This window comes from Harpia harpyja, chromosome 23 (assembly GCF_026419915.1).
Source record: "Harpia harpyja isolate bHarHar1 chromosome 23, bHarHar1 primary haplotype, whole genome shotgun sequence".
In the NCBI taxonomy this organism is placed as follows: domain Eukaryota; kingdom Metazoa; phylum Chordata; class Aves; order Accipitriformes; family Accipitridae; genus Harpia; species Harpia harpyja.
The window spans coordinates 2,156,018-2,172,756 of NC_068962.1; the positions used below are offsets into that span (position 1 = coordinate 2,156,018).

General features: G+C 37.8%; 1 protein-coding gene across 6 annotated transcripts in view; it reads right to left on the reverse strand.

Annotated features, from left to right (window-relative positions):
• ANO4 (anoctamin 4) overlaps window positions 1-16,739 on the reverse strand; it is a 198,084-nt gene that overhangs the window by 73,365 nt on the left and 107,980 nt on the right. For 5 of the 6 annotated variants that reach the window (XM_052774479.1, XM_052774477.1, XM_052774476.1 and 2 more), the window contains 2 exons: window positions 1,347-1,447; window positions 989-1,090 (listed from right to left, as the gene is read on the reverse strand). In XM_052774479.1, coding sequence (XP_052630439.1) covers window positions 989-1,090; window positions 1,347-1,447 — 203 coding nt within the window. The remainder of the gene's footprint in view (window positions 1-988; window positions 1,091-1,346; window positions 1,448-16,739) is intronic. The other variant, XM_052774480.1, reaches the window with a different exon arrangement.

A 16,739-nucleotide genomic window follows, 5' to 3' on the forward strand; every position in this document is an offset into this window, starting at 1 on the left:
ATGCTTTCTATATAATCTGTATGGCATCTACTTTGCCATCTGCTGAGAGATAGATTTCAAAAAAGGGACTTCAGATCAGGAAAGAACAAGCTGCTCAGTGTCTAAATTCTGAGCTGCTGGTGTATCTCTTAATCATGAGACCTTATCCTCCTGCTGGGGCAGGTTCGTCTCAAAGAATGCCACAGAAGTCAAAGGAGGTACACTTCTGGCCCAGCCCGCTGTTTCTATGGCTAGAACGCTCTTTTAAAAGAATATTAATATCTTGCAATGGCTTGTGATAGCTTTTATATTTTTCTCTTTAGCACTAAAAGCACAAGAAAGAACAGTTGAAGATTTGCTGTGAAAATGAAAACCAAAATACATACAGAATAAGCCTGCAATTTTGTACTTAATTCATACCCATTCTTCCTAGCAAGTTCTGTACTGCTACAGCTTGTCTCATACCAGAGGCATTTTTCATCCTTAAGTAAGAAAAAAAAGAAGAAATCCTACAGAGGACACCAACTCACTAGTTGCATATTCTGGATCTGATCCTTTTCTTGCTCAGGAGTAATTCCATTAAAATCAATGGAGTTATACATCTATAAACCCTGCTAATTAAAGAAGAATCAAGACCTCTCAGTTCATGGGTTTTGGTCAGTTCCAGTGGAAGTCTTTATGCTATTTTAACAGTTCTGATAACCAGCAGAGTAAAAATCAATATTTTACATAGAAAATTTCATAGCCCAACATGCAAATAATATTAAATAAACGATAAAAATAATCTGAATGACAATGTGGAATGAATTTGGTTATCAGTAGCGTGTAATATAAGTTCTTTATTTTCTCCACAGAAAAAAGCATTTATAGTCTGAATCGTTCTCCTGTTAGATGGGATACTTATTTATAATCTGTATTTCCATAATTACACACTATGCAAGCAATTTACAGGTGCTGAACATACCAGATACGTCCAACAGACATGCACCTTCTGTGCTGCCTTACGTACCTGGATCTTCTTGACCTCCCATTGATTTCAATGAAATGTCCATTTAAAAAACAGCAGCGCACAAGTATGCAGGGGGCTCCAGCATTGAAGGGGTTAAAGGGCCTAAGGATAGAATACCCCATGAAAACAGCTGCACTGCTACAGCTCACCTTAATTTCAAACCAGTATTGTACCGAAATTTCAGGCATTAACAAGAAACAGCAATGAATAGGGTATCTAAGGTACTCCATTTATATTTTCTAAAGATGTGGGGTATCTTACAGAAGAGCTTTTCCATGTGCATTTTGGTGTTATCATTACGTTAGCTTTACAGTATAGTGTGACTTTGGAGGTTCAGACAAAATACAACTACACCTACCTGAAAGGCATTCTTACATTCATTAGTTCAGCGTATTTGCCCAGGACCTCCCAAGGGGCATGCAACTTCACAAAGATGATGTCACTGTTTGTTAGAGATGACTGCAAAAGAAAAACAAAACAGCCACCGGGCCTTACTTTTTCAAGTAAAAGAAGAAAGAAACCACGGGTCAGTGGTCAATATCTATTTTTTCTGGTCTTGTGTCACCCCTCGCGCTTCCTGAGTCTTCCTCAAGCACGTGTAGTTCTATCAGTATTTTGTCAACTCGTTTTCCTTCGGGTTTCCTGAAAGCCATGCTGTGGCTCCCTTCCAGGCTGCACGTGCGTTTCCTTCCCATGGAGAAGGGGACATGGAGGGGAGGCTGACATGCAGTTATGGGTTACCCAAGTGTGGGGTGGAAATAGGGTGGGTGGGTGATTCTGGGTCTGGAAGTCTGGTCCTGAACTTCAGCTGAAAACAAAATGGCAAGTCAGGATCTGATTCTGCCAGTTGACCTGGTTTTCTGCATGCACACAGAAGTGCAGACGTGTGGAGGTACATCTAGCAATCAAGAAAAGTTTGTATGAACGTGTGGTCCTATCGTTGTTGCCCCACATGGACAAATAATGAAGTCCCAGCTACAGAGCCATGGTCTCCAGCTTCCCTTCCTTCAGCTTCCCTCTTGGCCCCATGAATTCTGAATGTTACAACTAAAGCCAGCAGGAAAAAGGAAATCTGATGCTGCCCACAGCATAAAATTGTACAGATTTGTTGCCCAGAAGGGTCAAGGCGCATGACTATGCCAGCAAGATCTCTTCGCAGTACTACTATCTTCTTTTCTATGGGTTGTATGTAGTGTGGAAAAGAGCTTCATGTAGGGTATGGGCAGCAGAGAGCTGCTACCTAACAGAAGGCTGTCTGGCGAAGAACGGAGAACATGCAGGAAAGAGGAGAAGGGGAGAAATTTAACTGTGTTTGCGCTCAGGAGGTGAAATAGTGCTTTACAAGAAAGCTACAGCAGAGTCAGCTGAAGCTGACATGAGAACACAGACATCCACATGTTAATACTGGAAGATGAATTGTTCAAATTCTAATGAAAATCAATGAAATTCTCATAAAATTGCATACAATACAGCTTTAGACAGCTGAATGGATCACATTAACAGGGAGAATTACTACAGGCTGAGTTTGAGGAATACCCAGGAAATGCGTAAAGGGGTACAGGGTATGAGAAAAGGAAAGCGTGAAGACTGAGAAAACCAGACAAGAAAATTGTTAGTTGGCTTTAGGAATGACTTCCTAGTTTTTTAGACATGGTAATATATTCAATGTTTCTCACGTTAATTCTTGGTTAACACAACTTACTAGGAGTTCTTAAATCTAGTATTGTTTATCTGGGAGCTACAGTGGCTATATGGGCAGGAGGCTCACATTTATACTTTTCATGCCTATTTGATTCTTCCTCCCAGTATCCTGATAGATGCTGAAATTACTGAAACTGCTATAGCATGTAGCTAAAACATGCTAAGGACTAGCTAAGACATTATTAAAACATTAATAAAAAAATTTTTAAAAATTAAGTATTAATTAAAACATTATTAAAACATTAATAAAACATTAATAAAAACATTTTTAAAAATTAAGTATTAATTAAAACATTATTAAAACATTAATTAAAACATTAGAGATGCTAAAACATTATTACTAGTTTGTGATAGGAATGAAAACTCCAACAGTTAAGATACAAATATATGATTTTCTTTAGCACATTAAAAAAAAAAGAACCCCCCCCAACCCAGTCACTACAGAGTTAACTTTTTTTTAAAACAAATAGAATATCAGAATCCTCAAAAATGGACACAGAGAAATATTTGTACCCAAAGTACTATTGGGCTGCATGAAAAAATGGATTTAGCGCATAATGGAAGGAATAACTTTCTGGTATTAAAAACTGCAGAAAAAAAACCCCTTGCTGTCCTTTTGCTCATGACTTTCTGAAAAATATTTCAACATGAAATGATACAACAGCAACAAAATACCCCAAAGAGACTTGCTTCAGAGACAATGAGTTCAGTTGTACTCTTTCCATTGACTTTTATGGATTCCAAATTAGGCCTCTAATGATGTTTTTCTTTATAGGTATGTTTCACAAATTATCTTTTATTTTCCCATGAGACTTTAGCAAGCAGAAACCACAAAACCAAGACTAAGTTCTGCTACTCTAAAAATTTTCTGCAAACTACTCTTTCAAAGATGAGGTTAAGTCAGCAGTGGACTGGCAATTTTGTCATAAACAGCTCGGATTAAAAACAAACAAACCCCATCAAAATTCAAAAGAACTGCCTAATAGGCCCAATCTACAGAAGGAAACTGTTGTCCTAACACACCAATAAAATTTGAGAAATGGAGGAAATTTATTAAACACAGCCTGTAAATTTAGTGATGGCTATTAAATGGGAAGCTTATAGGCATTTTCCAGCACATTGTAGTTTAAGCCACACTAGATATGGCAGCCACAGTAACATGACTTGTGGAGATGCTGTTTCACAAGTGAACACTATCTTCATCTAAATCTGATTTCATATGTGTTACACGTTTTCACGCGGAAACACGAAAAACTTCCATATAGTTATCAGAAATATAAATACAAATGTTTAAAGAATATTTTCTACTCAATACCTTGTAATGTTATTTTATCAGCTTTGTCAACAGAAGATCTAACCAAAAGGCATTTGGGAGGTTCAGTTATTTTCATACGAAAGAGATAATAATGCTAAATTATTAATATGGAAATCCATTTCTCTTGGGTTTGCTCACGTTAAGTGTTCATAAAGGAAAGCACTAGGAAAGCTTCAGAAAAACAAGATTGGAAAGAGAAGAACAAATCCAGATGGAGGAGTAATTGAATGAAATGTCACATTCACTTAATCTAAGGAGAAAATAACTAATCAAAATACCTGAAAAAAAATATCAAGAGCACCATCTTAGTTACAAAAATACTTTAGTGAATGGAATCTGCTAAACTATCTTTGCTAGATTAGTATGTAGACACAGTATCCTTCAGCTTCTAAATGTTTCATTGAGAGGAGAGGAGCATTCTTCTGTTGTAATTGACTTTTGAGGCCTGGCTCATTAAACGGTTTGGAGAAGTAAACTCAATTTCACATTATGGGAACACGCAAACAAAAATCAATGTAACATTGCTCCCCTTGGAAATTTAAATAAGACAACTATTGACATGAGCAATCTGCTAGAAAGTGATGTCTAGATGATGAAGAAAGAAAAACAGAGGAATCAAGGGGACAGACAATGAGATAAAACCCTTTGCAAACACAAAAATGGAGTAAGTGTTTGGAATTGACCTGTGGCACCACTGCCTATAGAGTTATCGCCATATGATAATTGCAAGGCCATCAATGTTCAAATTAATTAGTTGTTTCACACTGATTCCTTGAGGAGGAATATCCATAGCAAAACAGATTTTCTTCTGGTCAGTAATAATACTCTTGCTGGTCTTCAGAGCAGTGCAAGCCCAGTGTGACAAGAGACTTATCGGAATCAGAGAATCGCAGACTAATTTAGGTTGGAAGGGACCTCTTGGGGTCATCTGGGCTAACTCTTTAGCTAAAGCGGGGCCAACTTAGATCAGGTTGCTCAGGGGCTTGTCCCATTGAGTCCTGAGTATCTCCACAGGCAGAGATTTCACAGCCTCTGGGCAACCTACTTACTGAAACTGGCGGGAGAAAAGAATATTTTCTATGGAGGAACTGTACTCTTCTCCAGAGAAACATTGGTTGAAAACTACAAGTTTCTAGACGTGAAAATACATAAAAATTCAAAATGTTCAGTGCAAAGATGGCATTCTTTATAAAATGACTTGTTTCTTACAATAACTTTTTAAAAAATTATTCTTCTGATTGAGAAGCAGCAGCAAGGTGTATTTAGTTTAATTGAACCCTGATCTTCAAAACAGGTTTGTATGGTAGAATTCAGATCACCAGAGTCTAGGTTACAGATAGTCTATATACAATGAGTTTCAGTGTTCAGTGCCATTGATCTACTATTTTTCACAAGCTGTAATTTTTCCCTCCTTCTTCTTTCTACTCCCCAACCCCCTTCTACAGCTGGAAATCATATTTCATAATTCCTGAAAATGTTAGATCAGTATTTGATAACCACAAGTTTCTATATCTCTGTATGAGAAATATTTACTAATTCCCAACCTTTCTGGCTTCGCTGACAAATCACCTCAGTACCGTTCCATCGCTGCCAATCCCAGAATATAGGCAGTACCACAGGCCCTCTTATTACAGACTCGCCCTTCTGGGAAGACTACCTTTCTCTTTTACAATTAAGTTTATACAGACATTGTATTTCCCAAAGAAAACAAAGCAACCACAAATGTGTTTGAAAGCAAAGCTTCATATTCTTCTCCAGTATCACTGTATAAGGAGTGGAAGAGCCTGAAGTAGGGGCTATTTATGTAACCCCAAAAGCATAAACACTTGCTTGGGTGAGTTACAGCCATCAGGTAGGCGAAGGAAAACTTGGAAAGGGCAGGCGCTTATTCTCCTTCTGAAAGCAGGCACAGAGTGGTGTCAACTACTGTTTAATTTAAGTCCTGGCTACTAAACTCACATGTACACTCCTGTAGGCATTCTAACTCCTTTTGATGGCGGGATTTAAATATATATGTTCACTATTGACCTGACTCTGCTCATTCTGAAGTTATCATTGTTAGTCTGAATGGAAGCAAAGTTATGCTGACATTGAACGTCTCTTGAAAAGCCCACGTTCTGCTGTATTTGCAGGCTGTCTTCCAGGATCAAGGCTAGAGATCAGTATCTCTTGTCAAATACCCTCCTGAATGTCCTCTTCAACACAGACTTTTTTTGGTTCATTATGAGTAATACTGTCAAGTGATTTTAAGAGAAAAACAACTGTAGGACTCACCTTAATACACGCATTGCTTGAGTCTAAAAGTTAAGACTTAAGTTGAGAAAAGAGATTCACAGCACATAACCTTGTCCTGGTTTCAGCTGGGATAGAGTTAATTTTCTTCCTAGTAGCTGGTACAGTGTTACACTTTGGGTTCAGTCTGAGAAGAATGTTGATAACACACTGATGTTTTCAGTTGTTGCTCAGTAGTGTTTAGACTAAGTCAAGGATTTTTCGGCTTCTGATGCCCAGCCAGCAAGAAGGCTGGAGGGGCACAAGAATTTGGGAGGGGACACAGCCAGGACAGCTGACCCAAACTGGCCAAAGGGGTATTCCATACCATGTGGTGTCATGCCCAGTATATAAACTGGGGGGAGTTGGCTGGGGCGGGATTGCTGCTCGGGAACTAACTGGGCATCGGTCAGCGAGTGGTGAGCAAGCGCATTGTGCGTCACTTGTCTTTCTTGGGTTATATTTTACACTCTTTTTATTATCTTCCTTTAAATTACTGTTGTTATTATTATTGTATTTTATTTTTTTATTTCAATTATTAAACTGTCCTCACCTCAACCTACAAGTTTCATTTGTTTTCGATTCTCCTCCCCATCCCACCAGGGGTGGGGAAGAGGAGTGAGTGAGCAGCTGCCTGGTGCTTAGTTGCTGGCTGGGGTTAAAACACGACAAACCTTGAAGGATAAAGTTACAGTGTCTCCAATTGAACAGTGTAATTGTTTATTTGCCTTGAGGCTACCAGGCAGGCAACTGCAAAAAAACCAATGCTCTCATTTATGTATGCATATCAGTAGGGAAAAGAAAGGATTTACCGTTAAGGTGTTTTCCCTATCATCATTTAATCAAAAAATACTCAAGACTGGGGCTCTCCTCGCCTTTTAAAGCCTTCCTCATAAAAGTAAAAGGAGATAAATAAGAATTTGAAAGAGATCCAGCAACCAGCATCAAACCTTGCCTACTTTAGCAAGACCCTGCAAGGCAAGTTAAAAAGCGAGAACAGGAACAGTTCTTTAATTTTTGGCAAACACAGCTTATTTCTGTTAAGACCATAATGCAGGAAAAGCCAGAAAAGGAGAGAAAATCGACATCCTTCCTCTAGTAACAATTCTTTCTATAATCAAGCTCCATATCACATCTGAGTGCAGAGTATTAAATAGTAACTGCTACAGGTTCCACTGTTTTTGAGAATTACTCTGTTATGTTAACAGCACAGATTGATTTGCCATGTGGAGTGAATGAAGTGGAAAAACAAAACCCAGCAAATTTTAGTTGATTAAACCATTCTTCCTCTGCAAAACCAAAGTAAATGTAAATTCACAAGGGTAATTTCACAGAACTGGAAAAGCAGCAGTAATATGCTGCCAATGCTTTTCAAAAGTGCATACATTACTACCAGCTAATTACTTAGATACTGTCAATACACGTCTGGTTTGAGGGAAAATATTACATACTCACAAGCATTAACCTCCACACTCATGGATCAGAGGAATCTAGCAAATAATAGTGCCAATATCTTTTGCATATATACTTTCAATCAAAGTACAGTTTTAGTGAAAAAGGGGAATATACTCTTCACACTTCAATTCAGATTTTAAGAAGCTTTTGACTTACAAGAAACTGTAGTGAAAAAGCAATAAGGACGAAAATAAGAGTAAAAAAAGAAAGCCCTAACTAATAAATAGGAAGCTGTTAATAAAACAATTTTGACATAACAGGACACTGACATATAAAATATAGAATAATTTGATATAAGGAGACAGAGTCATGTGATTACAATCTAAAATTATTTTTATATGAAATCTCATAGCAAAATTTGATGACGGGGTAAAGCTTTAGTTTTACTTTGCAAAATAATTCCAAAGGTTCAGCTCCAGTGGAGTTAGTAATGCAGGCAGGTGGCTGGCTATTGCCAGCTTTCGGGCAATGTGTCATCTAATCTAACTCAGAGCAGGTGTCAGTGTTACAGTGCTTAATTTCTGGCAGCAGCTGACAGCATCTCAATGCTGGAACAGAACAGAGTTAGTAACAAGGGGAAATGTTTGCAAATGTCCCTTCATGTAGACAAAAATGCGTGAGTGGGAGGGCAACTTAAAGAACAGGGTAGGTTACTCGAGTAGAAATAAAATGCAAGTACTATCTCATTGCTCAAGTTTACTGTGCAACGATGAGCTTACAGTCTGCAATGGAGAGATACAAATTCCTTTGAGAGACAAAACAACATGACAAAGGATGATGTTTTTAATTCTAACTAATGTCAGCTGAATTCACTTGTGGTGGACAGGATGGATCTCACAGTGAGGTAACTTAGATGAACTAAATCTACCATGGAAACAATATCCTCTGACTTGGACTCCACTTCCTAGAGAAAAAGATTAGAAATACCTGCAGCATGACCTTCTTAATGGAAGAGGTTTATCTGAATGTGAGGCATCGATAAAACATTTCTTGATAATCCCATTAATAAATACTGAATGAATACAGTTTTGACCCATCTGGGTAAGATTTCTGAGACAATTAAAATAGCTAATCACAGGGATTTCATCTGAGAAACAGACAGGACCTTTTAATTCCTCTGGACTGGAGGATAGTATAAACATGTGAAATTAATTATTTGAAGATTTAAAAATGCAGATAGCTAAAACCTCTGAGCAAAATAATGCATTTTTACTTATGAACACTTTATTTGACATTAAGTCTCGTTACATGAGGCATCAGTTATATGCTGCAATTTTAGATTAAAAATGTTAATATTTTATACAGCGATGGTTGAGATCATCAAACATTTTTGACTGTACTATGGGCCAAAAAAGGTCTCTTATGTACAATATTTTACTTTTGGCATCACAGGCCATTAAAAATACATCCTACAATTGAACTACATTTTATCAGGCAGCTTCCTTTGTGATTTATGCCAAGTGTAAAATATAAAAACAATATTTTTCCAGTACAGATTTATGTCTCATTAATCATTTTTTGAAGTAAAAAATACTTACATTTAATGAATTGTCTATTAAATATTCATGTGTGCTTTTAAAGGCTTATTGGAGAAACATTGCTTTGGCAAAGAAAAAGGCAATTTATTTTTTGACCAACAGTTAATTTTGTGAACTTAACAATCAGTCAAGCACCCAAAACGTGCAGGCAGGCTTATTATAGCTTGTGCATACAAATAACCTAGAGGAACCAAACAAGCTGCTTATCATAGCATCATAGAATAATGGAGGTTGGAAGGGACATCCAGAGGTTATCTAGTCCAAACCCCTGGCTCAAAGCGGGGACAACTAGTGCGGTTTCGTGGATGGAGACCTCACAACCTCTCTGGGCACCACAGCATCTCTGGACGGAAAGGCCACCACTGACACCCCATGTGGACGCAGAAGTGTTTACAGCAGCCCAGGTTCTGAGCACCTGCCTATGCTCCACCAAGGTGAAGCTATTTGGTTGTTCAACTCCCTCTTCAGAGTCTTGTTTCTCAGCTTTTATAATCAAGAAAGACATGAAATACTTATATGACTATCAACCCAGACTCCAAACTCGACACCATTGCTACATGACAGACAAGTGCTTTCCAAAGCAAAATAAGATGGTGAGAATAGGCTTGATTACAACCGTTCAGCTCACGATTCAGATTAATATAATTACATAGATTTACGTTTTTCCAAATCTCCAGCATACTCTTACTGCATAAGACTTCCCACAAAAAATTAGACGCAAAGCAACAGGAGATAAAGGCAAATTCATCTGAATGTGCTGGCTTCACCAAGTCACAGTTTCAGGCTGATCATGAAAAGAAATATTATGGTCTAGTGCAGAGAGGAAACTCCTGGTAAGTGATAGTCTACATGATTTTTCATCTGTCTCTCTCAGCTAAGCTCAAAGACATGTATATAACTAGATCCTCTGAGGTTAAAAAAATATACATCAGAAACAGAAGAAAAATAAAAGTTTTTTGAGCAAAGATAGACTAATTAGAATCTAACTGGAGACAAGATGAAATTGAAAGACCTAATAATATCTCTAAACTAAGAAGGAAGAATGCTGGATCCTTTGTGCACCTCTGTATGAATCCTTTCATTTGCTAGATGTGCTTTAAGTGAAACAGGGTCAATGTATGACAAGGGCAAATTATGATTTTTGTTTGGACTGTTCTAATTTGTTGTAATAAAGCAACATCCATACATGGCACAACGTACTGACAAGGCAGACACCTAAACATGAGCCCTACTATCGATCAATTATTGCTATTCCCAGCGTGCCTATTGACATAAGGTGCTGGATGAAAACACGTCCTGTATGACACAGAAGAGCAAAGCAGCACCAGATGGAGCTCAATATTTTAATGGTTCAGACAAATGTGACAGAGGACAAAGATGATTTGCTCTCCTAGTTCAGAGCTCTTACCTGAAGATTATATGAGCGGAATTACAGGAAACAAGCAAGTCTTCTTTTGCTTAAAGACCGGTATCACCATCAAATAAGGTAATGTTAGTTTTGATCTGATTGCATATGTTGCAAAGTGATGGAACTGATCCTAAAACTGTTTGCTGTATAATATTGAAATTTGAGATTCCGATGGTGCTGTGAAGCTAAGGTCTCAAGTAACATATATACCGGCAAAGAATCCCCCTCTCCAAATTCACTTGCACCACAGAAACCAACTGCAATGAAGATCTTTGCTTAATAGGCAATATTATCTTTCTCTAGAGATGAAGAAATATGCATTCTTTTTAAGAAGTCCCCAGATCGCAAAAGGCAGATTTCTTCAGCTTAGGAAAGTGCAAATGTCTTTGTTATCTATTGACAGAAATAACAATACTTGTAAACATTTCTAGAATTTTTTATTTTGCCCACTTTCCATAGAGGGGCTGTGCCTCTAAGAGCTGCAGCAGAGAATTCACAGTCCAAAGGTGGAACAAAAGTCACCAAAGTGTTTTTTAGCTCTGTAGTACTACTTGGATACTTTTGTTCAGTGTAAAACTTTGGAGTGGAATTGAAATTCTTACCTACCATACCTCTAGAACTAATATAGTTGGTATGTTTACGGCAGTCTGTTTCATTCTCTTATACAGGCAAGTGTAAAAATACAACGTGAAAAGGAAAATAAGATAAAACCTCACTTCACTTAATAATGCCAGGTTTGCTATACACTTTGTAGATGCTCCATTATAGACTTTTTCTTCTATTATGAAGATTTTCTGACAGGAAAATTGTAATTCTATTAGATGATTTCTGGAAAAAAAAAATCAATATGGATCATACATCAAGGGCTCTATAACTTAAAATTCAATCATTTTGTTGAAAGGAATTTGCTTCAAAACAAAACATTAGTCTGGGCCTAATGAATATTGGAAAAGATATTTTAAAAATGGGGGAAAATTCCATTAGTGTTACATCACTAGACAATGGGAAAAAATTATCTAAATTGCAGAACACTTTCTCAACAAACCACCACTTAGGGAATTATCATTGTTCATACACCGCAGTCTGTAGTTCCTGTCAAATATTTAAAATACAACACTTAGTATGTCCAAGAAATGTAGTGTAGAAACATGCTTTGCACAATTTGATGCAGCTTTATAGAGTCACTATAGTTACTTCTGCTGTACAACACACATACACCCTCAGGCGTAATGTCTTTCAAATATCAAAACAGAGAGGTGAATTGGTTAGGGAAGAAATGGTACTAAAATTGTATGGCACATACCTATCTACCTTCTTGCTACTAGCTACTGGAAGTTGTGGAACTGCATCATTATCATCACAGTAACACAACTGGTGAATTTCTTTCCTAAAATAATCTCATTGCCCTACCATCCACAATTATCATATTGCTCTTCAAAGAAGAAAGAAAAATTAAAAAAAATAACTGATTTCTGCAGCATAAAATTTTAAAGCAGCTCCCCCTCCACTTTTCTCTGTCTCACACACACATACACATAACTGACAAACTTCTCCCACTGATTTCTTCTCCAGAATCCCACCTCTCTGGCTTGCTTGCTTGTCTCCTCCACATCAGTCAAGGTCACTTTTCTCTCACCAGGTTCCCTCACACAACCACAGAAGGCAACCAGTCCTACCCATCCCTCTCTGTGTATGATGTACGATGGAGGTATTTCCAACGTCAGACTTCTGCCAATGAACCTCTGGAGCACAACAAATTACAAATATATGTATTTTTTTCAAATTTCAATTTGAGAAAGTAAAAGGAAGTCATCTTAACTTTTGAGATGGAGGAATCTTATATAAAATAAACATATATTAAATTCCACAAGGGAATATATATAAAAATAGATAGAATATATAAATATATAGAATACGTAAAATTCTACCAAGGGAAGAAGAATGTGGGAATCCTTGATTTGCCCAGATGGTATTTAAGCACAAAATGGGAGCAAACTGGAAGATTTTAAAACATTTTTGTTTCTGACAGCAGTTAAGTGAAGGGCCCATCCAGCACAGATGCCACGTCCCCTTTAGAACATGAGAGGTTAACAGGAAAACATCAAAAATACTAATAAGGAAAGAGCTCTGGATAGCAACTGAGCAATCACCACCACTGTACGTGGTTGCTGGAAAGTGCAGTGACAGCAACATCGACAATAGAAAGTCTAATGTTGGAAACGTCACCAAGTGCCTAAAGTGATGAACTTATCTCAGTGTATGTAATTTTTTAATGTATAATGAAGAGCAAAGAAAAAAAGGGGGGAAAAATCATGCTCTGTGCTTAGGGAAATGGCTTCTCCCATATGACACTCCAGGTCTGACAAACACACTAATGTAGCACAGAAGGCAGAGATAGCGAGGAGGCTGAAAGGCAAAAAATGCGGAAAAGATGAACGCACTAAACATCACTATTAGGATCAAGAAGGTAGCAACAGAAGCCGTAGTAGGGTAAGGTACCTGAAGAGGAAAAAAAAAAAAATCAAATTAAGAGTATACAGGGCTTAAATTTCTCTGGTCCTTTATTTTGTATAGCTATTCAAGAGGGGGTGAAGTCCAGCCTGAGTAAGAAATATATGGATCAATTAAAGAAAGTTGAGAGCAGGTCAATAAGAATGATCAAGAGTTTTGGGAAACTTGACCTAGAAGGAAAAATTGAGAGAGCTGGGGTGATTCAAAATAGAGAAGAAAACGCTAAGCAGATAACACAGTAACGTTTGAAAAATAAGTAACAAATAGTTGTAAATAGGAAGGGAATGAACCACTCTCCATGTTACTTCTAAATCAGGCAAGAAATAACGGGATTAAATTGTAGCAAAGGACATTTAGGTCAGATACCTTAAAAAAAAATCAAGCAGGACAACACTGAAACGTTAGTCATCTGGCAAGGGAGGCTTCTGGCGTTTAGGAAAAGGTTGGATAAACAATCGGCAGTATGTAGCTGGCCTGCCCTTGGAGGCGTGGGAGGGACTGCCGGCCTCTTGAGATCCCCACATCCCCCAGTCTCCTCTATTACGATTTGCAAGAGAATCAAGTAGTTGTAAAACATTATAAAATCAAACTTTCCGTATTTGGCACAGCTCACTTTCACTCTGCCCTGGAAGCTGTGGTAATACAAGATCCAAGAAAGAGAGTATTTCATCTTGAGAGACAATACACTAGGAAAAGTAAGCATAGCACGAACCAAGTACTGCAAAAAGAAAACAGGGCGATTCAGAGAGCAAATAACGGTGTCACCTCCTTTTAAAAGCCACAGATCTGGAAGAGCAGTCCTATGCTCAGCACAACTACACCTTGCATCTGGCTGCTACAAGAAGCCATGGAGCCCAACAGTGATGTTGGGACTGAATTAATAATTAGGGATTACATTGGCAAGGGAAATTCAGAGAAACTTCGAAAGGATCAGAACAATAAAGAGCAGGGCTGGGGACCGAGACATCATTGGTATATTTGGCATAAACCCCGGCATTCCTACTAGGGGACAGGACCTTGAAGAGAGATGTGGAGATGTTTGAAAGAGGATGGGGGGTTCAATCTTGGGGAAAAGGCAGGGTTAAGAAGCAATCTCAAAATGCTCCACAGATCAAGTCAGTCCTGGTAGACTTGGAGCAGGAGAAGCAAGACGGACGAGACTTCCTTAGTTCCCCCAGTGTGGCTGAGACCGTGGCTCAGGCAGGGAGAGCTTTAAGTGTTCAGTGTGAGGTAAAAGTGTTGTTTACCGTATTTTCTTATTTAGTTCTGGTACCTAATCTTTTGCTAAAATAAGACTTGTTTGCACATTAAACTTTTTTGGTGTTTATACCAACCTCAGGTGAATCTGAAAAACCAAGGCATAGCAGCATCTCAAAGGCAAGAGATGCAACTAAAGTGGGTCCACAGATCCCGCCTAACACTGGCCTGGGATTTCCAGGAGTTGGGATGTGGGGCTGTAAGGATGATATGGGGGGCAGAGAGTGTCTGGTCTGGGATAAAAGGAGACACCCTGTATCATGCTCCCATGTGGATGTTACTGTAATGAGCTCTGGCAAGAAGGCAGCAATGAAGAGATGATTCCTGACTTTGGAAAAACTAAAACCATCATCCACCCCCTCACCTTTGTTTTGGTTTCACCATACAAAAATCAATAAAGAAATAAAGAGCTATGTGATAAAAATTAAAGATGATTCAGGCAACAATAGTATTTAAAGTGTAAGTTTCTCCAAACTGATCCAATTTCCTTCAGAGATAATTTTAGGATATTTTGAACAGTGTTTATATTCAGCACTTAGTGTGGAATACATTATTATTTTACTTAAAAGGAATTTCTGAGATCTTCGGGTTCTATAGGCTTCAAGATCAAAATTAACCTGTTAAGGGCATTAGAAACATATCTTCCCTTTGTTAAAGACATACGCTTAACTCCGAACAATCCCATTTACAAGAGGCTAGGTACTCAAGAGTAACACAATGAAACAGATCGGTGCTTTTGGATGTTGGTAATAGCTTGTTGACAGTGCTCCAGGGCTTTACTGATAGAGTTAGGGAGAATGTCTGTCAGGCATTTAGAGCCACATATGCACTTTTTAGAAAATACAAATTCTAGATATTGAAGAAAACCTGAAACATATTCATGTTCCCACTGCAAATTTTTAGGATCTGACTGTGATAATCTCTGAACATGGGATAAGAAATGTAAGTGCAAGTAATCCATTTGCTTCCATGTATAACCTGATGAGATCTGAACCAAACTGTGGACCTGGCACCACGTCCCGAGCTATTGATGTGATTTTACTTTCCTGTAGTCCCAGGAAGTAAAATGCCTGTGCAGTGAACCTGGCTGCGAAGGCTGCTGTCAGCTCATTTCTGCATCGGGAATCTAGCAAAGAGTTTAGGAAATGAGGTTTTCTTTTATGTTACACAGTATCTGATGGAAAATATCCTTGATGCCTTACAGGTAGTCTATGAAATAAATTAAGAACAGAATCAGCAAAAAATGACTTTTGCTAGCTAGGCATAGTTAGTCCTATGTGAACATTTCAGTGATCAGCTGTGATGCCATTTAAGAGAGAAATGCATTTTGTTTCAACACCAAACTGAATAAATTATATGAAAATGAAGCTAATTGAACAAGATTTCTAAAAATCTGTAGGTAAACACCTGAAAAATTTCAATTTAATTTAAGCTTAAATACTGTCCACATAAAATAGCATCTTTTGGTGTATTACTGGATTACATAATCAGTTCTAAACATTTGGTCGTCTTTTTTTTTTTTTTTTTTCCTGTTTTCTCTTTTGTAAAGCTAAGCCTTTCTTATCAACTAGCATGGCATTTTAATACCGGGCTTTTAATTTTGAATCTGTTTAAATGAAATGTTTTCACTATTTCAAAATGTTTCCCTCTTTCCTCAGCTAAAACTGTTTGCTGAGTCTAATCTATATTAATGACTGTTAATTCCTTGCCTTTCTCCTTCCCTGCCTTCTATTAAGTCACCCCCCATAAATACAAAAGATTTTTTTCAAGATGTTAAGGGCTTATGTTTTATTTCTAAAGAGATTTTATACTCAGATTTTTATAGGGGGAGTTATACAGTGAGAAGGGGTCTTTTCTTACTTGTCTGCCGTGATTTAATGTGGATATGCCTCCACATCTTGATACTAGCTTCCTCTTAATGCTTTCTGACCATCATCTTTCTCCCTCTCTTTCCCAAAACTCCAATGTGCTCACCTTCCCCATATCATTTGTACATTGTACCTTTGGGCTGGAATAACGCATTAGTAAGACACATGAATTCTGTTTCCTTTCACAACATAGACAAAAAACAGTCCAAGATGGAAATGTAAATTGTCATGGGAAGCACTCATCAATTCACAGAACAGCAAAGAACAGAAGATTTCAACTAATGGAAAATCTGCAGAAGCATTAATCTATTCCACTGCTCGGGGGTTTTAGAACTGAACTTTACAATTGTCACAATTCTGTCAACTGTTTGCTTTATACTCCACCAGTATTGGGGTTGATCCTGCAATCCTCAGATGTACTCAGGTA